We start from the raw sequence: 26,857 nt of genomic DNA on the forward strand, positions 1-26,857 counted from the left end.
AAGTAGATTATTACCCAACACCATGACAAAACATATCGTAGAGAAAATGTGCAACTCCTCTGCCAACTATCCTGTTGTAGTCTATGTGTTGAGAACACATGTAGTGTTCTCAAGTCATGTGAAAGTAATAACTGAGTAATAAGCACATGAGAAGTGAGTAATTGCACTTCCGAATATCTTTGTGAAAGTTTTCTATGGGATGATATGTTCAGTGTGTGAGTGTGGAAAGTTGTTGGACTAGAGTTGGACTAGAGTTGGACTAGAGTTGGACTAGAGAGAACAGATGCTGCTAAAGGACAAGGACACTAGCTGGGACCTGCTGGAAGTGACATCACAAAGGAAGTGAGGACACACAGGAAGTGAGATCACACAGGCTAGAGAAAGAAGGAGAAGAGTGAAGCAATCAGCAGTCTGAAATAATGATTTCTTAAGAGGGAGCATAATCACAAAACACACATCCTGTCAAACAGGAAGCAACACTATACAATTAATCAGAGTTGTTTTGGTTTGAACACTGAATGGCTGCTCGAATGGTTGGTGTTGACACTAACAACCAACCAGGCTCTTCCCAATGCTTGCCTCATTACTGATGCCTTCCTCAACTACAGTATGTGTTTCCAGATATGCTCCAGGGCACATATTCAAAAACTGTAGGAGTGCTGATCTAGGATCAAATGCTAAACTTATCCTATATCAGCATTTATAAACTGAGACACTTCATGAACACGGGCTTGTGAATATGATCTCCCTCTAACTGAGTAAGCCTGTATTTATCCATGATAGCCCCATTGACAGGAGGTTTAATACAGCCCAACACTTCACCCAGGAGGTCATCATCTCCAGTGAAGGTCTTACTGGGAAGACTGGTTTCGGTTGGCTTCAGCTGCACATACTGACTTTGCAGGGCAAATGTGTTAAAAGACTCATGCATTCACACTCACACATGAGAACACACAGGAGCCATTTCAGGCTTGTTTCCTGTCCTCACACACTCTGGAGGCCTGGTTAATCCGATTTATTACAGCAACTCCCTCCATCAATACTTAATCACCATTACTGATGCCCGGTCTGTAGTATCTAATCCTGTTAATGAACAAAGACACTCTCTCTCTCACACACGCACATACACACACACCAAGGAGAAGCAATAGGAGTGTTTAAAAAAAATACGAAAATATTTAACCTTTACTTAACTAGGCAAGTCAGTTAAGAACAAATTCTTATTTACAATGATGGCCTACTGGGGAACAATGGGTTAACTGCCTTGTTCAGGGGCAAAACGACAGATTTTTACCTTGTCACCTTGGGGATTTGATCCAGCAACCGTTCAGTTACTGGCCCAACGCTCTAACCACTAGGCTACCTGCCCCCCCCCGGCCAAACCCTCCCCTAACCCAGACAACACTGGTCCAATTGTGAGCCGCCCTATATGACTCCCGATCACGGCCAGTTGTGATACAGCCCGGGATCAAACCCAGGTCTGTAGTGACGCCTCCATTACTGCGATGCAATGCCTTAGGCCACTGCGCCACTCTGGAGGCCTTGTGTGAAAGCATAGTGTCATGTGTAATGTACTGATGTATCACCCCAGTCTCCGGCAGTATATAGTATCACACTATGCAAAAAAGACGCATGCAAAAACACAGACAAGCGAGCACGTACGTACGTACACACACATTTAAGTCTGAGGTTTTAGCCTTCATAATGAAATGTGGACCACAGCCATGCCTTGACAAGGTATATCATCACTCTCCTCTCATCTCTCACTCTCCTGCACTTAGTCTCTTTCTTTAAGCCTTGCCACTTGCTCTCTCACCCTCCTCATGTTTGGATGGTATCCATTGATGACATACATTTATGTACAGTGATCAAAAACGTTTTTGCACACTAACTCAATGCTATGTGTATGAGCAAACAAACAAAAACACATCTGTCTGCCATTTTATGAATTTATTTTTGCTGGGTGTGCATCAATGAACTGTATGGGCAAGTACAGTGCCTTCAGAAAGTATTCAAACCCCTTGACTTTTTCCAAATTTTGTTACGTTACAGCCTTATTATAAAATGTATTAAAAAGTTGTTTTCCCCTTCATCAATTTACACACAATACCCCATAATGACGAAGCAAAAAACAGGTTTTTAGAACAAGAAATATCACATTTATGTAATTATGCAGACTCTTTACTCAGTACTTTGTTGAAGCACCTTTGACAGCAATGACAGCCTCGAGTCTTCTTTGGTATGACGCTACAAGTTTGGCACACCTATATTTGGGGAGTTTCTCCCATTCTTCTCTGCAGATCCTCTCAAGCTGTCAGGTTGGATGGGGAGCGTCGCTGCACAGCTATTTTCAGGTCTTTCCAGAGATGTTCGATTGGGTTCAAGTCCGGGCTCTGGCTGGGCCACTCAAGGACATTCAGAGTCTTGTCCAGAAGCCACTCCGGTGTTGTCTTGGCTGTGTGCTTAGGGTCATTGTCCTGTCAGAAGGTAAACCATCACACCAGTCTGAAGTTCTGTGCACTCTGGAGCAGGCTTTCATCAAGGATCTCTCTGTAATTTGCACCATTCATCTTTGCCTCGATCCTGACTAGTCTGCCAGTCCATGCCACTGAATAACACCCCGACAGCATGATGCTGCCACCACCATGCTTCACCGTAAGGATGTTGCCAAGTTTCGTCCAGACGTGACGATTGACATTCAGGCCAAATAGTTTAATCTTGGTTTCATCAGACCAGAGAATCTTGTTTCTCATGGTCTGAGTCATTTAGGTGCCTTTTGGCAAACTCCAAGCGGGCTGTCATGTGCCTTTTACTGAGGAGTGGCCACTCTCCCATAAAGGCCTGATTGGTGGAGTGTTGCAGAGTGTGTTGCAGTAGTGCTGCATCGTTGTCCTTCTGGAAGCTTCTCCCATCTCACAGAGGAACTCTGGAACTCTGTCGGGCAGCCAGCTCTAGGAAGTCTTCTTCCATTGAAGAATTATGGAGGCCATTGTGTTCTTGGGGACCTTCCGTGCTGCAGACATTTTTTGGTACCTTCCCCAGATCTGTGCCTCGACACAATCCTGTCTCAGAGCTATACGGACAATTCCTTCGACCTCACGGCTTGGTTTTTGCTCTGTCAATTGTGGGACCTTATATAGACAGGAGTGTGCCTCCTGTCCAATCAATTGAATTTACTACAGGTGGACTCCAATTAAGTTATAGAAATACCTCAAGGATATTCAATGGAAATAGGATGCACCTGAGCTAAATTGAGTCTCATAGCAAAGGGTCTGAATACTTAGGTGTCTGTTTTTTTCTTTTAATACATTTGCAAAGATTTCTAAAAACCTGTTTCACTTTGTCAATATGGGGTATTGTGTGTAGATTGCTGAGGATAATAAAAAATAGACATATTTTAGAGTAAGGCTGTAACGTTACAAAATGTGGAAAAAGTGAAGGGGTCTCAATACTTTCCGAAGGCACTGTATGTGTGCACACAACAGTGTATATGTACAAGAGTGTGTGTGTATAAGTGCCGTATGAATCGTAATGGTGCTCAGATTCCTGCGGGCTGCTCGTAGGGGCTTTAAATTGTTTTCTGCATGAGGCGACATGTTTGTTGTAAGACATTAGGCTGTGCGGCCAGGCCAAGTGTGTGTGTGGGGAGAGGGGGGGGGGGGAGAGAGAGCGAGAGAGCGAGAGAGCGAGAGAGAGAGCGAGGGAGAGAGCGAGCGAGAGGGTGACAGAAGCAGGGATCTGATGATGGATGAGATTGGATTAGCAGAGAGAAGCTGCGCACACAGCCCAGCACTCAACTGTAATTTACAACTCTATCGCTGTAATACCCACTGTGTTACTAAAGACACGCGTTACAGCCTTGTCAAAGGACACTGTACATTCACTATGCACCTACATAGTTCACGGCTCGATCAGAAAATTCTATACACTTGCTAGTCACTATAAACACACACTTTACAGCTCTTTCAGTGCACAAACACAAAACACACACTGGAGAAAGAACTGTAAAGCTCGAATCAGGCCATCTGTGAATGCTCTCAGAGTGGTGATTCTCCCAGATGGCAGAGAGCCTAACACACAGCACCTCCTGCTCTATTAAACCCTAACTCTTATACACCACACAGATACATAGTGTGTGTGTGTATGTGTGTGTGTACATGTCTATAGATCTGTATCTGCATGTAGTATATATGTATATATATATATATATATGTCAGAACATGTGTCTGCCTATTAGTATGCATGTGTAAATACAGTGCCTTGCGAAAGTATTCTGCCCCCTTGAACTTTGCGACCTTTTGCCACATTTCAGGTTTCAAACATAAAGATATAAAACTGTATTTTTTGTGAAGAATCAACAACAAGTGGGACACAATCATGAAGTGGAACGACATTTATTGGATATTTCAAACGTTTTTAACAAATCAAAAACTGAAAAATTGGGCGTGCAAAATTATTCAGCCCCTTTACTTTCAGTGCAGCAAACTCTCTCCAGAAGTTCAGTGAGGATCTCTGAATGATCCAATGTTGACCTAAATGACTAATGATGATAAATACAATCCACCTGTGTGTAATCAAGTCTCCATATAAATGCACCTGCACTGTGATAGTCTCAGAGGTCCGTTAAAAGCGCAGAGAGCATCATGAAGAACAAGGAACACACCAGGCAGGTCTGAGATACTGTTGTGAAGAAGTTTAAAGCCGGATTTGGATACAAAAAGATTTCCCAAGCTTTAAACATCCCAAGGAGCACTGTGCAAGCGATAATATTGAAATGGAAGGAGTATCAGACCACTGCAAATCTACCAAGACCTGGCCGTCCCTCTAAACTTTCAGCTCATACAAGGAGAAGACTGATCAGAGATGCAGCCAAGAGGCCCATGATCACTCTGGATGAACTGCAGAGATCTACAGCTGAGGTGGGAGACTCTGTCCATAGGACAACAATCAGTCGTATATTGCACAAATCTGGCCTCTATGGAAGAGTGGCAAGAAGAAAGCCATTTCTTAAAGATATCCATAAAAAGTGTTGTTTAAAGTTTGCCACAAGCCACCTGGGAGACACACCAAACATGTGGAAGAAGGTGCTCTGGTCAGATGAAACCAAAATTGAACTTTTTGGCAACAATGCAAAACGTTGCTCATCACCCTGAACACACCATACCCACTGTCAAACATGGTGGTGGCAGCATCATGGTTTGGGCCTGCTTTTCTTCAGCAGGGACAGGGAAGATGGTTAAAATTGATGGGAAGATGGATGGAGTCAAATACAGGACCATTCTGGAAGAAAACCTGATGGAGTCTGCAAAAGACCTGAGACTGGGACAGAGATTTGTCTTCCAACAAGACAATGATCCAAAACATAAAGCAAAATCTACAATGGAATGGTTCAAAAATAAACATATCCAGGTGTTAGAATGGCCAAGTCAAAGTCCAGACCTGAATCCAATCGAGAATCTGTGGAAAGAACTGAAAACTGCTGTTCACAAATGCTCTCCATCCAACCTCACTGAGCTCGAGCTGTTTTGCAAGGAGGAATGGGAAAAAATGTCAGTCTCTCGATGTGCAAAACTGATAGAGACATACCCCAAGCGACTTACAGCTGTAATCGCAGCAAAAGGTGGCGCTACAAAGTATTAACTTAAGGGGGCTGAATAATTTTGATTATAGTTTTTGATTTGTTAAAAAAGTTTGAAATATCCAGTAAATGTCGTTCCACTTCATGATTGTGTCCCACTTGTTGTTGATTCTTCACAAAAAAATACAGTTTTATATCTTTATGTTTGAAGCCTGAAATGTGGCAAAAGGTCGCAAAGTTCAAGGGGGCCGAATACTTTTGCAAGGCACTGTATATAACGTAGGTAGATGCAGCATTCCTAAACTAGCCCACAATGTCTGCTGTGAGGATCGAGCAGTCAACAAGTCGAGCAGTCATTTGAAAGAGTAAGTCAATTTCAGCCAGACAACTCAAAGGTCGAAATCCATTAACGCCAAGATAATGGAATTCATTGCCCTTGACAATCAACCGTTCTTTGTCGTGGGTGATGTTGGCTTTCGCCGACTGGTAGAGCAACAGTACACACGTGCGAGTGCACCAAGTGCGCTATTCTTCAAATGTTTCCCTACCGGAGTTACTCAGTAATAGCGTCACTGCTATTAGCTTCACGACTGCCATTTGGACCAGCGATATCAGCCCCATGAGCATGCTGAGTCTGACAGCACAGTGAGTCGTAGAGGATTTTGTACTGAGGAAAGTTGTATTTTATTGCTCATAAATGTGCTGGTTGTCATACCGCTGCTTCCATTTCAATGGCATTTGAGAGCATGTTTGAAACTTGGAAAGATGAACACACTAGCTAGCTCCATTCGAACAACTGACTCTAGAAATAAGCTCATCAACTGCGCCTGCAGCAGACGTGATACCCTCTGTCATGGCATTGAAACGCCTGCTCCACAAAACTGCCGACACAGGCTGTGAACAAGCAATTCGGTGGCATTCTCTCTTTACTGTGTCACCACCATGCTCGAGACTAGGTACAAGGACGGCTACTTCGATGCAGACAAAAAACAGGGTTTACGTGAAATGTTACATACACAGCTGGACCAGATGGAAACGGACACAGTGCACCAAGGAAGAGGCCACGGACAGACAGAGCTGACACGTAAATGTAAACAAAATAACTTTTTGGTCAGTGTGGTGTGGTGAGGTGTAGAGGTCGACCGATTATGATTTTTTTATATATTTTTTTTACTTTTACCCCTTTTTCTTCCCAATTTCGTGGTATCCAATTGTTGTAGTAGCTACTATCTTGTCTCATCGCAACTCCCGTACGGGCTCGGGAGAGACGAAGGTTGAAAGTCATGCGTCCTCCGATACACAACCCAACCAAGCCGCACTGCTTCTTAACACAGCACGCATCCAACCCGGAAACCAGCTGCACCAATGTGTCAGAGGAAACACTGTGCACCTGGCAACCTTGGTTAGCGCGCACTGCGCCCGGCCCGCGCCACAGGAGTCGCTGGTGTGCGATGAGACAAGGACATCCCTACCGGCCAAGCCCTCCCTAACCCGGACGACGCTAAGCCAATTGTGCGTCGCCCCAATGACCTCCCGGTCGCGGCCGGTTACGACAGAGTCTGGGCGCAAACCCAGAGTCTCTGATGGCACAGCTGGCACTGCAGTACAGCGCCCTTAACCACTGCGCCACCCAGGAGGTTGATTATGATTTTTCAACGCCAATACCGATTATTGGAGGACCAAAAAAAGCCGATACCGATTAAATCGGCAGATTTTTATATATTTGTAATAATGACAATTACAACAATACTGAATGAACAATGAACCCTTATTTTAACTTAATATAATACATCAATATAATCTATTTAGTCTCAAATAAATAAAGAAACATGTTCAATTTGGTTTAAATAATGCAAAAACACAGTGTTGGAGAAGAAAGTAAAAGTGCAATATGTGCCATGTAAAAAAGCTAACGTTTAAGTTCCTTGCTTAGAACATAAGAACATATGAAAGCTGGTGGTTCAATATTCCCATTTCTTCAATATTCCCAGTTAAGAAGTTTTAGGTTGTAGTTATTATAGGAATAATGACGTGTCAACTATTTCTCTCTATACCATTTGTATTTCATATACCTTTGACTATTGAATTTTCTTATTGGCACTTTAGTATTGCCAGCCTAATCTCGGGAGTTGATAGGCTTGAAGTCATAAAAAGCGCTGTGCCTCAAGCATTGCAAAGAGCTGCTCGCAAACGCAGTAAAGTGCTGTTTGAATGAATGCTTACGAGCCTGCTGCTGCCTACCACCGCTCAGTCAGACTGCTCTATAAAATATAAAATCATAGCCTTAATTATAATAAACACACAGAAATACGAGCCTTTGATCATTAATATAGTCAAATCAGTGAAATACGGAACCATTCCGTATTTTGTAGAACGTGTGGAAATCCTTAGTCTAAATATTGCTGTTACATTGCACAACCTTCAATGTTATGTCATAATTATGTAAAATTCTGGCAAATTAATTACTGTCTTTGTTTGGAAGAAACAGCTTGCAACGAGCCAGGTGGCTCAAACTGTTGCATATACCCTGACTCTGCTTGCCATGAACGCAAGAGAAATGACACAATTTTCCTAGTTAATATTGCCTGCTAACATGCATTTATTTTAACTAAATATGCAGGTGTAAAAAATATACTTCTGTGATTTTAAGAAAGGCATTGATGTTAATGGTTAGGTACATTTGTGCAACGAATGTGCTTTTTTCGCAAACGCAAATGTCCATTTGCCATATATGATCATAGGAAGTCAGCTTCCGAACCCAAAAGTCAGTGAACAATGTCCAAATGGCATAAGAAATGTCCAAATCGAATTTATACTGACCAAATGATATATATATATACATCACTATGTTAAGCCCTAAACCAACCTAGAAGGTACATTTGTCATGTTTGATCATAGGAAGTAAGAATTTATCATTGATGTTGATTTCAGCCTGTCCATTTGGTGATGGAATATCCCTCATTAAATACACTGGAAATGGACAAATGTAAACTGTCCATTTGCAATGTCTTACAATGGGCATTTACCATCACGAATTGGACATGGTCTAATATACTGCAGAAATGCCCAATTGACTGGCTCATTAAACTCGGGATGGACGAGCAGTGATAGTGGTTCCTCTCCTTTGCTCGTGGTGTTGATTTCAGCCTGTCCATTTGGTGATGGTATATCCCTCATTAAAAGCATTGGAAAGGTACACTGTCCATTTGCAATATGAAATGTACAATGCCAATATATTATACTGCCACCAACTCAGCCATCAGTCAATAAGATATCATACTGACACCAAACTTATACATACTGACACCAAACTTATGCATACTGACACCAAACTCACTTGGTCCAACTCTTTTAGAAGCCAACTATCACATATTTCAGAGCAGGCCAACAATTCACAGCACCTTCTGTTAAAACCATTAAAAAACCTTCAAAAATAAGCTTTGGGTCGATAAGTCATTCGGAGACTGAGCAGCGACCTTAATTAGTGCTGAAAATTCACTTTTTCTGGGCGTTGCTACGGGGTCCCTGAAAGAGCTATTGGAGAGAAACTTTAGGATATGTCTCTACGGGCCAAGGCGGTTTCAATGCACCTATTCTTGTGATTCTAGGACTTTTCTAAATGTCATTTTTTTTGCGATGTTCAAAATGAATTGAAGTTATTGCAAATGAACGAGGCTGTTTCCCAGCCTGAGAACCTTCTAGAGCCACAGTATTATAACAATACTGAATGAACACTTATTTTAACTTAATATAATACATCAATAAAATCAATAGGCTTAAATAAATAATGAAACATGTTCAATTTGGTATAAATAATGCAAAAACAAAGTGTTGGAGAAGAAAGTAAAAGTGAAATATGTGCCATGTAAGAAAGCTAACGTTTAAGTTCCTTGCTCAGAACATGAGAACATATGAAAGCTGGTGGTTCCTTTTAACATGAGTCTTTAACATTCCCAGGTAAGAAGTTTTAGGTTGTAGTTATTATAGGAATTATAGACTATTTCTCTCTATACCATTTGTATTTCATATACCTTTGACTATTGGATGTTCTTATAGGGACTTTAGTATTGCCAGTGTAACAGTATAGCTTCCGTCCCTCTCCTCGCCCCTACCTGGGCTCGAACCAGGTACAAATCAACAACAGCCATACTCGAAGCATCGTTACCCATGCAGAGCAAGGGGAATAACTATTCCACATCTCAGAGCGAGTGACGTTTGAAACGCTATTAGCGCGCACCCCGCTAACTAGCTGGCCATTTCACATCGGTTACACCAGCCTAATCTCGGGAGTTGATAGGCTTGAAGTCATAAACAGCACAATAATTGAAGCAAAACGAAGAGTTGCTGGCAAAAAGCACGAAAGTGCTGTTTGAATGAAGGATTACGAGCCTGCTGGTGCCTACTATCGCTCAGTCAGACTGCTCTATCAAATCATAGCCTTAATTATAACAAAATAACACACAGAAATACGAGCCTTGGGTCATAAATTTGGTCGAATCCGGACACTATCATCTCAAAAACAAGACGTTTATTCTTTCAGTGAAATACGGAACCTTTCCGTATTTGATCTAACGGGTGGCATCCATAAGTCTAAATATTCCTGTTACATTGCACAACCTTCAATGTTATGTCATAATTACGTAAAATTCTGGCAAATTAGGCGGCCCAAACTGTTGCATATACCCTGACTCTGCGTGCAATGAACACAATAGAAGTGACACAATTTCACCTGGTTAATATTGCCTGCTAACCTGGATTTCTTTTAGCTAAATATGCAGGTTTAAAAATATATACTTCTGTGTATTGATTTTAAGAAAGGCATTGACATAACCTGAAAAGGCATCGACAAAACCTGAAAGGCTGCTCAGCAAGGAAGAAGTCACGGCTCCAAAACCGCCATAAAAAAATGCCAGACTACGGTTAGCAACTGCACATGGGGAAGTTAAGGCTTGGTCCCAAATGGGTACTCCAAATGGACAATGACCTCAAGCATACTTCCAAAGTTGTGGCAAAATGGCTTAAGGACAACAAAGTCAAGGTATTGGAGTGGCCATCACAAAGCCGTGACCTCAATCCAAATAGAACATTTGTGGGCAGAACTGAATAAGTGTGTGCGAGCAAGGAGGCCTACAAACCTGACTCAGTTACACCAGCTCTGTCAGGAAGAATGGGCCAAAATTCACCCAACTTATTGTGGGAATCTTGCGGAAGGCTACCCGAAACGTTTGACCCAAGTTAAACAATTTAAAGGCAATTCTACCAAATACTAATTGAGTGTATATAAACTTCTGACCCACTGGGAATGTGATGAAATAAATAAAAGCTGAAATCAATCCTTCTCTCTACTATTATTCTGACATTTCACATTCTTAAAGTAAAGTGGTGATCCTAACTGACCTAAGACAGGGAATTTTTACTAGGATTAAATGTCAGGAATTGTGACAAACTGAGTTTAAATGTATTTGGCTAAGGTGTATGTAAAACTTCCGACTTCAACTGTATATATACAGTAACATTCAAAAGTTTTATAACGCCCAATCATTCAAGGGTTTTCTTCCCCTTATTGTCACTATTTTATACATTGTAGAATAATAGCGAAGACATCAAAACTATGAAATAACACATGGAATCATGTAGTAAGTAACCAAAAAAAGTGTTAAACAAATCAAAATATATTTTATATCTGAGATTCTTCAAAGTAGCCACCCTTTGTCTTGATGAAAGCTTTGCACACTTTTTTTGGTTCCTACATGGTTCCATTTGTTATTTCATAGTGTTGATGTTTTCACTATTATTCTACAATGTAGAAAATAGTTTAAAAAATAAAGAAAAACCCTTGTATGGGTAGGTGCCTGAAATTCGTCATGTAAAAAAAATGGATGTAACAAATACAAATTGTGCCTTTAAGTCTATCAAAAGTGTGCAAGTTTGAGCATGTGTCCATTAGGACTATTGATTTTATCAGCATGAATTAGATTGAGAAATAAAAGCCCCGCTTTTATTTCATAGGATGGGATCTGCACTACGCAGCTGTTGAAGAGCGCATTTTACACTGGCTGTCCACTGGTTTCAAAAACAACGATAGATAGGCAGCTTAAACTTCTTGAATTCAACCATTGGGTTCAAATACACATTTAGATTTGTGAACAGCCATCCACAACAACCACAATCCGCAAATAGCTAAATGAGAGAGCAGCAGTGTGATTCACATCAATGCGCTAAGTAGATATCAATCATAACTGATCGCCGTAGACTACACCACTGCTGTTATCCTTACTTCCAAGCGTTTATTCAAATAGGATCATCTTTGGATGCCGAGACCATTGGAAGACATAGCTTGGAATGTAGCCTAAAAAAGCCTATTTATTCCTGCTCTTTCACGCGATCCATCAAGCACATTTGGTGTGTCATCATAGTGGTCTCTGACTTGTGGTCAGACTCGCTGAGGTGGAACAAACTTAAACTTGCACCTTTTTTCCAATGCTGATTGAACGCCATTGAGAAAACATCCTTTCTGAATTTAAAAGTAATCCTCAAAGTAATTATCTAGTTTTTCAAAAGTATCTAATCTGATTACGATATTTTTCGCTGGTAACGGATTACAGTTACCGCTTTGTTGTAATCCCTTACATGTAATCCGTTACTCCACAACCCCGGACACAGCGCTATGATCTATGACACTCCCCTCCTTCTCTCCACCTAACTCAGTCACACTCCAACTACAGCCACGTGTTCTCTCACTCTCTCACTCTTCTCTCTCAGATTCATATCCTCCCTGCTATGAAGACAGACATCTAGATGGCTCTACTTCCTCAGACCGGTCCTCAATCAATCAGAAGCAGCCTCACTGGGGTGTGCTCTCTGAATAAATATTGAATGGATTGGAGAAAGGTCATACTGGTCCAAACACAGACAATAGGGGGTTGCAGAGAAATCGTATGAATGAGCAGCCAATCACAGAGACCGGTAAACCAGCCTCACACACAGGGGAACTACAGCGGGTCGTAAAATGGGCTATTCTCTTTCACAGTCATCTACATTATACAACTATCTACCTACCTACTTCTATAGTTTCACTATGACCCACACAAGCTAAGAAAGTCAAAGGTATTGTCTGTTAAAACCACTTGCATGCAATTTCTGGTAAACCACACAGATGGTATTGCAGTAGAGAGATTCTGCAGCAAACTCCACTTCAAGTGCATAGCTGGGGGAAACCCCATAGAGGGCACACACACACGCCAATGAACCACATGGAGCTGGCACTCCATTAACCTCCAAACATATCTCTGGAACAGTACTGAAAGCAATTCTACGGTTATAGTACAGTACATTACCGGCACAGTGGTTGTTGAGCAAGGCGTTGGTGGTTGTAGAGTTGCATGCTGGGGCCACAGACAACAAGCCCTCCTCCATTCTCTTCTCACTGCAGACAAACACACACACACCCCCGCAGACGGATACACACACCTCTCCCTTGACAAGATCCAGGCAGCTTCCTGCCTTTTTTTTTTAACTGTCCCGAGAGTGTGTGAGTGAGTACCCTTGCCTCGCTGCTACACGCCTGCTGTGTTTGTGACTGTGTATAAGTGTGTGTGTGTGTGTGTGTGTGTGTGTGTGGTAGACTATTCTTCTCGTAGTCTCAGGCAGTCCTGTTTTTCCTCTCTCTCTCTCTCTCTTTTTCTAGAGTCTATTTCCTTTCCTTCTTCCTTTCGATCAGGTCTTCCTCGACTGCAGTCAGAAGGATTTCTGGTTGTCTGTGTGCAAACAGAATGCTTTTTAGTCTCCCTCTTACTTCTCTCTCGTTTGTGTCTGCTCTCTCTGGCGTACACTCACACACAGTGCCACCGCTGCGCGCTCACACAAAGCCCAGAGCGAATGAGTGAGCGAGAGAGTGAGGCAGGAGGAGGAGATCGAGATTTTTTATTTTTTTACAAAAATCCTTGGCTGGCTCAGGGAGTGGCTAAAGCTGAGCTGCGCTGCTGCTGTTGGCTCACAGAGCTTTAACCCCATGAATGCCGATAGCAATAAGGCTCCTGTGGACGTAGAGAGAGAACGAGGAGGAGGAAAGAGGGGGAGAGGAGAGCGCGTAGAGGTGACATTATAGCGCGAAGAGAATAGTTCCTGCTCCACTAACTCATTGGTTTCTGGAGCTGTCTGGGCCCCTCGTTAGGTCTCTAAACATGCCGATGGCGAAGCTGTTAGTCACCAAAAAACGTTATTCATTCACGTCTCCCTCGCCGCCAAAAACACATTCATTAGATTTCAGAGAGACAAAGTCCTATAAAGAATATACAGTATATTATTCTTCTATTTTTTGTTGTTGTTCCGGATTATTATTATTTATATATTTTTTACCCTCTTTTTCTCCCCAATTTCATGGTATCCAATTGTTAGTATCTTGTCTCATCGCTACAACTCCCATACGGGGCTCAGGAGAGACAAAGGTCAAGAGCCACACATCCTCTGAAACACAACCTAACCAAGCCGCACTGCTTCTTAACACAGCACGCATCCAACCCGGAAGCCAGCTGCACCAATGTGTCAGAGACACCGTGCACCCAATTGTGCGTCGCCCCATGGACCTCCCGGTCGCGGCCGGCTGCGACAGAGCCTGGGCTCGAACCCAGAGTCTCTGGTGGCACAGCTGGCAATGCGATGCAATGCCTTAGACCACTGCACCACCCGGGACACACATCATTATTATTTTAAACATTCAGGGAATGTATGTGATAAGACCAAGACATCTGAAAGGCAAAAACAAACAGAGGAATGAGGAAGAAGTTTAAAAAAAGAAAATCATTCTTTTCAAAAAGTACTTTTCTTTATTTAGTAGATTATGTATAACTAAACAATATCTTAGTGATCCAGCAGAATGCCATCCAACACAGTGAACGAGCCGCAATAACGGTGGGACAGTCCGGCACAGCATCGGAGAGAGAAACTAAAGAAAGGAATAATCAAAACAGAATGATTGACGTTTTCTGTGAAGGCCGTAGCATATAGAACCAATACACATGGTCGAACCTGATTGTGGGTGGAGTTTGATGCCTTGGCAGTCAAGCCTTTCTATTTGCCGGTCATTTGCTTAACCGCCACCGCATGCTCCTCCCCCATAGCGGACAGCACGGAGACCATGATATCCTCAAAGGTGGCAAACCTCTGCTCTATTTCCTTGCCCAGGTCTGAATCACTCGCCATTGTCACTCATGAAGGACATGAACCCGTCAGTGATGTTCAACAGCTGGAAATCGTTTATCTCGACGTGGGGCACATCCACATTGTGGGTGGAGGGACACAAGTCCTCATACTTCTTGTTGGTGAAGATGTCAATGCCCATCGTGTTAAACCTTGGCGTGTCTGTGCTTTCCGGTCTTGGAGTTGGACATTTCCACAATCTTGCAGGGGTGTCCCTTCAGCAGCACAAAGAGGTTCTTTCGCAGGGCAGGAATGGGGGTGGAGGCGCCAGAATCTCCAGTGGTGAAGTCAAGTTTGGGGTCTGCCATGGTGTGCCAGATTAAGAGCACTTCCAAGAGAAAGAGGAACGGGACTGCGCAAGCGTGACCAACTTTACTCGCCAAGTCAGATTACACAGCCACACGATCTGCCTCACAAATGATGTCATCGCTATCTTAAAGAGACAGCGCACAATTGAAAAAAAAAGAGACTGCTTCTTCTACGCAAATGCTGTCGATCAGTGCAATAAAATAATACGTTCTCCTAGCAGTTGCCAATAAAATAAATCCTAAATAGAAGGGATAGTTTGTCATCTGTAGCCCCATGATATCAGCTAAAAATGCGCTCAACTCAATGCATGCACCCGCTCCTTTTGAATAACATCCCATGCATCTGTATTGCGAAGAGTCCTAGGCTACATTTTGATTTACCCAGTTTGGTAAAAACAAAGTCAAATTGACCGTATGATTGATTCATTAATGCATACATTGCTGTCTCAAAAGAATTGACATAAAAATGTTCAAATGTGATGATATTGAACTCAAAATACGGCCAGCAATTGAACAGAGCAGTAAGAGGAGTCTGTCTGGATCAAGTGCCATTCTGGGACTTTAGATGATACCCCAAAAAGAAAAAGTATTGTTTTGGAATCGAGTATCATGATGGTGTCGAGTATCACGATACTAAACCTGGTTATCCAAGTCAGAATTCTCGTATATCGTGACAACACGAATACTTACGTCAAGGTTATAACATCCCTCTAGAATGACAATGGTCTTCTATGGCTGACCTACAGTGTAGTCTATGGCTATAGAAAGATAGAAATGTTCATTGTTGAGATGGAAAAAATAAATAATAATTTAACCGTCTAATCTAAACTCCATGATCAGCACCTGGTCTGGTCGAAATGAAACCCACTGTTCCACACATGACTGCAGGAGCACAGCCAAAACACTGGGCCTGAGGTGGAAACAGAGAGCACAATGGTAGAAATACACATTCTGTTAAACACACATTCTCACTAAGATTTTAGCAAAGTTTGGATGGAACAGTGTGCCGCATGTACGTAGATAGGTATTCTGTTGATGTGCACGAGGCTCTTTAAAGACTGCACATGTGTGCACAGGCTACTCCTGCTGGCTGCATTGCAGACAGTTGAAACTGGACCCTCTGCCCTGTGCTTGTATTATTATTCTGTTTAAACCTGAGGCTCAGAGGGAGAGTAGGTCCCAGCCGATATGGCAGGGATTTCAACCAGAGTGAACCATTTTAATCTCCACTGTTAGAGAAAGGCCGAGCGAGAGAGAACGATCGAGAAAGGGAGCGAGCGAGACAGCGAATTATTTCAAGGCAGCACTCTACCAAGTTGGAAGGAAAACACTAAACAGAAAGGGGACTGGTGACTAGCCAGGAGGAAGAGATGAGGGGGGGGGGGGAACGAGGAGAAGCCATTGCCACCATACTGTACATCTACAATGGGCTCTACAATGACTCATGGTGTGGGCAGTAAAGTCCAGTACGGGTAGCTGAAGCCCAATATGGCGACCAGAGTATGGGCGTGTCGTAAGGAGTGGGCGTGTGGAAAGGAGTGGGCGTGTCGTAAGGAGTGGGTGTACAGAAAGTGGATCAGCTACGTGGGCAGATTTGTTGCCACTCGATATCGTTTTGCGAGGCTGAAAGGGCTGTACTACTGCGGTAGCTATGTGGCAATTTTTTGTATCTTACATTGTTTTATTAGTAGGATAGCAGCCTACACAATAAATAATATTGTTCACCATGTAGATGTCACCTTGATGATACATAGTCTACTACTCAATGGGGAGGGAATGAATGGCAACAACACCAGGACACAGTGCCCTTTGCTCCCGAAGCACTACTGTCCGGCATCGGCGTGGGAAGTAGCTACCTAGTAGCTACTTAGGGTAACAGTTGCAGTAAACACTCGCATACAACGCACGAAACATAACAAATAAACAATCGTCAGTTTTACAACTGAAAATGTACAATTATTTGTGTAAAACTAACAATTAAATACGACTCAGACTCATCCTCTGGCTTAAAAACAGAAGTCCAAACTCTTGCGGACAGTAGCTCAATGTACGGCAGTTGCATGGTAAGAAATGGAAGGGGAAAAACACGGCTCAATCAAAACTGTCTGACATATAGCAGACGCTTTCCACACGCCCACTCCTTTCCACACGCCCACTCCTTTCCACACGCCCACTCCTTTCCGCACGCCCACTCCTTTCCGCACGCCCACTCCTTTCCACACGCCCACTCCTTTCCACACGCCCACTCCTTTCCGCACGCCCACTCCTTTCCGCACGCCCACTCCTTTCCGCACGCCCACTCCTTTCCGCACGCCCACTCCTTTCCACACGCCCACTCCTTTCCACACGCCCACTCCTTTCCGCACGCCCACTCCTTTCCGCACGCCCACTCCTTTCCGCACGCCCACTCCTTTCCACACGCCCACTCCTTTCCACACGCCCACTCCTTTCCGCACGCCCACTCCTTTCCGCACGCCCACTCCTTTCCGCACGCCCACTCCTTTCCACACGCCCACTCCTTTCCACACGCCCACTCCTTTCCACACGCCCACTCCTTTCCACACGCCCACTCCTTTCCACACGCCCACTCCTTTCCACACGCCCACTCCTTTCCACACGCCCACTCCTTTCCACACGCCCACTCCTTTCCACACGCCCACTCCTTTCCACACGCCCACTCCTTTCCACACGCCCACTCCTTTCCACACGCCCACTCCTTTCCACACGCCCACTCCTTTCCACACGCCCACTCCTTTCCACACGCCCACTCCTTTCCTTTCCACAAGCTTTCCACAAGGCCCCCAAAAGTTTGTCAGATCACCGGGAATTCAGCTAGAAATCTGTTTAATTTAGGAAATCTGGTTGCCAAGTATTTCCCCAAATAAAAAAAATAGACATTTGTTCATGTCTCAATGTAATCAAGGTATGAAATGACTGTATTTGAAAAGAATACATTTTTTGGCTTAGTGGTCAATTTGCAGTGTACAAATTATAATTATTTTCCAGCCCCCCAGCCATTCGCTCCGAAAAACAATCGACCCGCGGCTGAATCTAGTTGCCTACCCCAGGGGTAAGGGTTCACACAAGATGTATGGCGAAAGCAGGTGATAGGAGGAAGGGACCCGTTTCAGCAGTGTGAAAGGTGAGGTAGCCAACTGTGACACTGAAGTTGTCCTCAAAATACGCAATGAGCTTTAACAGTTGTCAATACAAATGACATTAGCACAGTGACAGACAAGTAAACTGTTGTGAGGTCAAAAGCCAAGAACAGAGTTCTAGGGAGGGGACATTTTATCTCATACCTAAGCACAGTCAAGACAAGTCAGCCTGTGAGGCCCCTCAAACATGGAACACAACCCCCCCCCCCAAAGAAAAATGAAAATATGTCTTCCTGTCTTCCTGCTCTCTACTGAAAACCCCTGGTGTGGCACGCGCGTTAACTGCCATCTGAAGGGAGATGAAACCTAGATGTTACACCCTGTGTAGAGAGGAATTGCAGTGGAGTCACCAAAATAGAGCTGACAGGAAAGAGGAGGGTGGCAGGAAAGCAGACAGGGCCTGACACACTTAAAACTGAAACGCTGCAATCAGAACACTTACGGTACTCGACTACTCTCTCAAAACAAAACTCTTCACCATGTTGGAGGCTAAAACAGAGTTCTGAAACAGGGACGTCTTAAGGGGTGGTGTCAAAACAGCCTCTTCAGTCCTCAGAGTTAAAGGGAGATTTGGGGATTTTTGGCAATGATGCCTTTCAATCTACTTCCCCAGAGGCAGATGAAATCGTGGATACAATTTTTATGTCTCTGTGTCCAGAATGAAGGAAGTTCGAGGTAGTTTTGCAAGCCAATGCTAACTAGTGTTAGCACAATTAACAGAAGGCTACGGGTGTCTGCTAGGAGTCTGGAGAAGTTACAGGAGGAAAGGTCCTATAGCCACAGGGGCATATATATGTACTAGTGACAGATTTTAAATACCTCAAATTAGAATTTGGTTGGGTAAAAAACAGGCAAAGGCGCTGAAAAACGCTAAACTACACCATCTCTTCCACTTTAAAACCAATTCTTCTAGCGTTCTTGTTATTTTCTCTCTCCTGATTCGCCCTCTCTCCTCCTCTTTTCTCTCCTGCTCTCCCTCATCGACGCGTCTTAATCTGCCTAATGGTTTTTCCAACGGGGCAAGTCGGGGCATACCGGAGGAATAAAATACTATCTGCTAATCTTCCTCGGTAACATCGTGTTACTTAAGAGGAAATCACTGCCAGTGCCAGTCTGATGAGTTACCCAACCTGCGGGCTCTATTCTGGCTCTATGTGGCCCCAGGGAGCGGTGCCAGTTTCACTATCTCCCACCCAGGCTGCATTATAAGAGGACAGAGTGCAGTGCCTTGGTTCAATGAAGTGTCATGGCGCCCTTTCAAGTGACACACTCGAGCGCAGAGGAGGAAGCACCTGGCATGGAGTCACGGCACTGACGTCCATCAACTACCCCATGGATAAGGTACTGTATACTACCATTTATGTGTGAGAGTGAACCTGTTTCTTTTTCAAATTGAAGTCAGCAACCAGTGTTTACACTTGTGCGTGTTTCAGACAGTAATAATGCACATAAAACAAAGGGGAAATCACATACTAGACGGTGTGAGGAAAAACAGGGGGGAGTGAAGAAAGGCGAGAGAGATGAAAAGAGACACAGAGAGACAGACAGGTGGTGTCTGAGGCAGATACATGGCGGCTCTCTAAGGAAGGAAAGGGGTCAGAGGTTAGGGTCGCAGGAGAGAAGGATGAAGGGAGGAAGAGTGGGAGGAGAGGGGAAGGGGAGGAATGTGTGTTGAAAACCACAGAGCAACGTGTTGGACAGACTGGGACACGCACTTAGGAGGCCAGCCACATGTCTGTCGGTCTGCCTGTCTTGCAGGATTCCACACGTTGACAGACAGCTAGCCAAGCATAACAGCATTATATAATATACACAGTGTTATACAACCCAACACGACGCCGCATAATATGCTGCAGTACGACACATTAAATGAACGACGCAGCGAAACAGAGTGACTGCTACCAGGAACGACAATGGAAGGTAATGTAGAGCTAATCAGCATCTTGCCCTCATGACTCTCAGCCTTGGTTCACTAGTGTGCAGCTCCCTTCGGGCACCCAGCCACTCTCTAAATCTGTGTTAACAGAGTTGGCAGAAGGTATGTATTGATGTGCAACATCCCAACAGGGTAAAGTATGAAACACGCAGTTTGATGAGCTGTGCGCAAGGGGTATCTAATGTTGGGGTTATTCGAGGCTCGACTATGCTTGAAATGTGAAATGTGTGTGTGTGTGTGTGTGTGTAGGAGGTAGACATAGCTGATACTGTTGTGTTATTCTAAGCCCCTGTTCAGTAGTGTTAAGCCCAAACTCCCTGACCCCCTCTGGTACCCCAGCAGCAGATATGGGTGGGAGGGGGTGTAGTAGGGGCCCTCCTTGCCTCACCGTGCTACGCCCACCACTCCTGGCCCTTGGCAGCGTCGCCCACATTCCTCACTGCCCTGTTTGCAATTAGACTGGCACTGGACCCTCAGACTGCGGGAGCCATGACGACCTGCCAGCTAACGCAACCACGCACTCATGGTACAACAGAGTACCTACACCCTCAACCACTCAGGATACCTAGCTACTTTAAAAGCTACATTGTATACAGCACACAGCCATACACTGATGGTACAGAACACCTACTGGAAACCTACACACATCAACAATTGCAACATATGTAAATTGTGATACACTACTAAGGTAATTTCCACGTAAATGAGCACCAGCATGTGAAGTTCATAGGAGTATGTCAAATCTGGTGTCAAATGAAAGATATGAGTCTATATTTTTATATGCATATTTAAAATACATTCTCTATCCTAAATATTAGGAATAAGCAAACAGACAGAAAAGGGGTCTTAGAAAAAGTCTGAAACTGTACTTTACTCTACTCTACTATGGTGTTCTGTACTTTGCCCTCCACACATCAAATGAAATCAAATGTTATTGGTCACATACACATGGTTAGCAGATGTTAATGTGAGTGCAGTGAAATGCTTGTGCTTCTAGTTCTGACCTTGCAGTAATATCTAACAAGTAATCTAACAATTTCACAACTACCTTATACACACAAGTGTAAAGGAATGAATAAGAATATGTACATATAAATATATGGATGAGCGATGGCTGAACAGCATAGGCAAGATGCAGTAGAAGGTATAGAGTACAGTATATACATATGAGATGAGTAATGTAGGGTATGTAAACATTATATAAAGTGCCATTGTTTAAAGTGACTAATGATACATTTATTACACACAATTTTGTGGCTAGAGATTTGAGTCCGTATGTTGGCAGCAGCTACTCAATTTTAGTGATGGCTGTTTAACAGTCTGATGGCCTTCAGATAGAAACTGTTTATCAGTCTGTTGCGCCTTCTTAACCACGCTCTCTGTGTGAGTGGACCATTTCAATTTGTCCGTGATGTGTACACTGAGGAACTTAAAACTTTCCACCTACTCCACTACTGTCCCGTCGATGTGGATAGGGGGGTGATCCCTCTGCTGTTTCCTGAAGTCCATGATCAACTCCTTTGCTTTGTTCATGTTGAGTGTGAGGTTATTTTCCTGACACCACACTACGAGGGCCCTCACCTCCTCCATGTAGGCCGTCTCATCGTTGTTGGTAATCAAGCCTACCACTGTAGTGTCGTCTGCAAACTTGATGACTGAGTTGGAGGTGTGCATGGCCACGCAGTCATGGGTGAACAGGGAGTACAGGAGAGAGCTGAGAACACACCCTTGTGGGGCCCCAGTGTTGAGGATCAGCGGGGTGGAGATGTTGTTTCCTACCCTCACCACCTGGGGTCCGGCGGGGTCGAGACCCAGGGTCTCGAGCTTAATGGCGAGTTTGGAGAGTACTATTGTGTAAAATGCTGAGCTGTAATCGGTGAACAGCATTCTTACATAGGTATTCATCTTGTCCAGATGGGTTAGGGCAGTGTGATTACGATTGCGATGCGTAGTCTGTGGCTCTATTAGGGCGGTAAGCAAATTGGAGTGGGTCTAGGGTGTCAGGTAGGGTGGAGGTGACATGATCCTTGACTAGTCTCTCAAACCACTTCATGATGACGGAAGTGAGTACTACGGGGCGATAGTTGTTTAGCTCAGTTACCTTAGCTTTCGTGGGAACAGGAGCAATGGCCCTCTTGAAGCATGTGGGAACAGCAGACTTGGATAGGGATTGATTGAATATGTCCGTAAACACACCAGCCAGCTGGTCTGCGCATGCTCTGAGGACGCGGTTAGGGATGCCGTCGGAGCAAGACGTCGGTGTCAGCGACGGGGCTGGTTTTCTTTTTAATCCGGGATTGACTGTAGACCCTGTCACATAGTCTCCTGTTTAAACCGTTGAATTGCGACTCTACTTTGTCTCTATACTGACACGTAGCTTGTTTGATTGCCTTGCGAAGGGAAAGGTAGGCTAGGGAGGGCTTTGTATGCGTCGCGGAAGTTAAGAGTAGTAATGATCCAGAATTTTGCCAGCCCGGGTCGCACATTCGGTATACTGCTAAAATTTATGGAGCCTTGTTTTCAGATTAGCCTTGTGAAAATATCCAGCTACAATAAATGCAGCCTCGGGATATGTGGTTTCCATTTTACATAGAGTCCAATGAAGTTCTTTCAGGGCAGTCGAGGTGTCTGCTTGGGGGGGATATACACAGCTTAGATTATAATCGAAGAGAATTCTCTTGGTAGATAATACGGTCGTCATTTGATGGTAAGGAATTCTAGGTCAGGTGAACAAAAAGAACTTGAGTTCCTGTATGTTGTTATGATCACACCACGACTCTTTAATTATAAGGCATACACCCACACCCTTCTTCTTACCAAGAGAGATGTCTGTTTCTGTCGGGGCGATGCGTGAAGAAACCGGGTGGCTGTACCTACTCTGATAAGGTATCCCAAGTGAGCCATGTTTCCATGAAACAGAGAATGTTACAATCTCTGATGTGTCTCTGGAAGGCAACCCTTGCTTGAATTTCATCTACCTTGTTGTCAAGAGACTGGACATTGGTGTGTAGTATACTCGAGAGCGGTGAGCGTTGTCCCCGTCTATGGAGCCTGACCAGAAGACCGCTCCGTCTGCCCTTTCTGCGGCGCCGTTGTTTTGGGTCGCCTACTGGGATCCGATCCATTGTCCTGGGTGGTGGTCCAAACAGAGGATCCGCGGGAAAGTTGTATTCCTGGTCGTAATGTTGGTAAGTTGACGTTGCTCTTATATCCAAGAGTTCTACCCGGCTGTATGTAATAAGACTTAAGATTTCCTGGGGTAACAGTGTAAGAAATAATACATAAAAAAACAAAATACTGCATAGTTTCCTAAGAACGTGAAGCGAGGCAACCATCTCTGTCGGCGCCATCCTGAAGCAAGTGAAACATAAGAATAAATGTCTATGATTGGTTCAGGCCAAAAATCAACATACAGTTGAAGTCACAAGGTTACATACACTTAGGTTGGAGTCATTAAAACTCATTTTTCAACCACTCCACAAATGTATTGTTAACAAACTAGAGTTTTGGCAAGTCCGTTAGGACATCTACTTTGTGCATGACACAAGTAATTTTTCCAACAATTATTTACAGACAGATTATTTTACTTATAATTCACTGTATCACAATTCCAGTGGGTCAGAAGTTTACATACACTAAGTTGACTGTGCCTTGAAACTGGTTGGAAAATTCCATAAAATGATGTCATTGCTTTAGAAGCTTCTGCTAGGCTAACTGACATCATTTGAGTCAATAGGTGGTGTACCTGTGGATGTATTTAGAGGCCTACCTTCCAACTCAGTGCCTCTTTGCTTGACATCATGGGAAAATCAAAAGAAAATCAGCCAAGACCTCAGAACAAAATTGTAAGTCTGGTTCATCCTTGGGAGTAATTTCCAAACGCCTGAAGGTACCACGTTCATCTGAACAAACAATAGTACCCAAGTATAATCACCATGGGACCATGCAGCTGTCAGGAAGGAGACGAGCTCCTCCCTGAGGGTTGCAATGGTTGCTTTCCAGAGACACATCAGAGATTGTAACATTCTCTGTTTCATTCTCTGTTGGCTGGAGGAAACAGGTACGAAAGATATCTATGTCCACAGTAAAACGAGTCCTATATCGACATAACCTAAAAGGCCGCTCAGCAAGGAAGAAGCCACTGCTCCAAAACCGCCATAAAAATGCCAGACTACGGTTTGCAATTGCACATGGGGACAAAGATCATACCTTTTGGAGAAATGTCCTCTGGTCTGATGAAACAAAAATAGAACTGTTGGCCATAATGACCATTGTTATGTTTGGAGGAAAAAGGGGGATGCTTGCACGCTGAAGAACACCATCCCAACCGTGAAGCACGAGGGTGGCAGCATCATGTTGTGGGGGTGCTTTGCTGCAGGAGGGGCTGGTGCACTTCACAAAATAGAGGAAGGAAAGTAAAAAACAATTTAGTTACGAATTGAACTTTAATTAAATGAGTTGACTTTTCACATGGGACGATTTCACTGAACAACAAAAGAAAGGTCATATTTATTGACCCCCAATGATCCATGGCATCTCTATAAAATGATAGTCTAGAAACTAAAGCTTTGGTTGTCTTCCTCTCAGGCTTCCACATCTTCTCCCTGAACTTCTTCAATGTCCACCTCTTGAACATCGGACTCTGAGGTCTCATCTTCACAGTCACTTTCCAACCATGTTGAGGAAGGCTCGTTGGCAGGCTCAAAAAGCCACAAATTTGCCTGGATGGACACCAATTTTTCAACCCTTGTATTGGTCAGCCTGTTGCATGCTATGGTGTGTGTGTTCCCAAACAAGGACCAGTTGTGCTCTGAAGCGGCTGATGTTGGTGGGATTTGGATGGTGATGGAGGCAACAGGGGAAAGAGCCTCAGATCCACAAGTCCCTTCCACCAGGTGGCTGATGAGATATGTTGGCACGACTGCCATATTGCATCTCCATCCCAAAGCCCTTGCTTGGAAGTGTACTTCGCCAGACTGCCAAGAACCTTGCCCTCATCCAGACCAAGGTGGCGAGACAAGGTAGTGATGACACCATAAGCCTTGTTGATCTCTGCACCAGACAGGATGCTCTTGCCAGCATACTTACGGTCCAACATGTACGCTGTGGCGTGTATGGGCATCAGGCAGAAGTCTTCACGCTTTTTGATGTATTTCAGAACTGCATTTTTCTCTGCTTGAAGCAACAGTGAAGTGGACAGGGCAGTACAGATTTCTTCTCTGACATCTGACAGGGTGGCATTGTCTCCCTCAATCCATGCAATGGCTACTGCTATAGGTTTCAGGAGTTTCAGGCTGCTTACCACTCTCTCCCAAAATACATCATTCAGGAGGATCCTCTTGACGGGGCTGTCCATATCGGCAGACTGTGATATGGCCATTTCTTGGAGAGACTCCTTCCCCCCCAGGAGACTGTCAAACATGATGACAACACCACCCCAACAAGTGTTGCTGGGCAGCTTCAATGTGGTGCTCTTATTATTCTCACTTTGCTTGGGGAGGTAGATTGCTGCTATAACTTAATGACCCTTCACATACCTAACCATTTCCTTGGCTCTCTTGTAGAGTGCATCCATTGTTTTCAGTGCCATGATGTCCTTGAGGAGCAGATTCAAGGCATGAGCAGCACCGCCATTGGGTGTGAGGTGAGGGTAGGACTCCTCCCCTTTAGACCAAGCAGCCTTCGTGTTCTGGACCACCTTCTGTGGTCCAAGTGTAACCGATATGAAATGGCTAGCTAGTTAGTGGTGGTGCGCACTAATAGCATTTCAATCGGTGACGTCACTTGCTCTGAGACCTTGAAGTAGTGGTTCCCCTTGCTCTGCAAGGGCCGCGGCTTTTGTGGAGTGATGGGTAACGATGCTTCGAGGGTGACTGTTGTTGATGTGTGCAGAGGGACCCTGGTTCGAGCCCGGGTATGGGCGAGGGGACGGTCTAAAGTTATACTGTTACACAAGGTCATTGATGACTGCCTTCAGCTCATCTGCAATGTAGAGACCGGTGTGTCTGTTGTCCCTTGTATCTGTGCTCTTGTAGAATACTGGTTGAGGGGTGGAGATGATATAGTTAATTATTCCTTGCCCATGAACTTTCGACCACCCATCCGAGATGATTGCAATACAGTCTGCTTTCTCTATGATTTGCTTGACCTTCACTTGACCTCTGTTGAACTCTGCATCCAGAAAATTAGTAGATAAAGCATGTCTGGTTGGAGGGGTGTATGCTGGGCAAAGAACATTCAGAAATCTCTTCCAATACACATTGCCTGTGATCATCAGAGGTATACCAGTTGCATACACAGCATGAGCAAGACGTTCATCAGCATTTCTCTGACTATGTGCCTTCATTGAGTCAAAAAACTTCTGATTCCAGAAGGACCATGAGCTGTTGCTATCGATAAGGTGTCGGATTCATAATTTTCACCTCGAATAGAAGTAGAGGGGGACTTTTGTCAGAGGTTGCTTGTTGTGAGCGTTGACGGAAATGTATGCACTTGGCAAGAAAGAGGATTCTGCATCTTTGTTGCATTCTTCACATATGATTTGGCACAGTATTTGCAAATGTACACATATTTTCCTTCTACATTAGCTGCAGTGAAATGTCTCCACACATCAGAGAGTGCCCGTGGCACTTTCCTGTAAAGATTAGATTTTTTTTTTGGGGGGGGGGGGCCCAAATAC

At 44.1% G+C, this 26,857-nt stretch overlaps 1 protein-coding gene and 1 pseudogene across 4 annotated transcripts in view; both read right to left on the bottom strand.

The window, feature by feature from the left end:
- Positions 1–26,857, bottom strand: part of LOC110527186 (echinoderm microtubule-associated protein-like 4) — a 120,206-nt gene that overhangs the window by 49,977 nt on the left and 43,372 nt on the right. For 2 of the 4 annotated variants that reach the window (XM_036983014.1, XM_036983005.1), the window contains exon 1: positions 12,916–13,466. The exons of 1 other annotated variant lie outside the window; for it this stretch is intronic. In XM_036983014.1, the coding sequence (XP_036838909.1) occupies positions 12,916–12,994 (79 nt within the window). In that variant the 5' untranslated portion in view covers positions 12,995–13,466. Of the gene's footprint in view, positions 1–12,915; positions 13,468–26,857 lie in introns of those variants that run through there. One more of the 4 variants, XM_036983007.1, reaches the window with a different exon arrangement.
- Positions 14,453–15,084, bottom strand: LOC110527194 (annotated as a pseudogene).

This window comes from Oncorhynchus mykiss, chromosome 1, assembly GCF_013265735.2.
Source record: "Oncorhynchus mykiss isolate Arlee chromosome 1, USDA_OmykA_1.1, whole genome shotgun sequence".
NCBI lineage: Eukaryota > Metazoa > Chordata > Actinopteri > Salmoniformes > Salmonidae > Oncorhynchus > Oncorhynchus mykiss.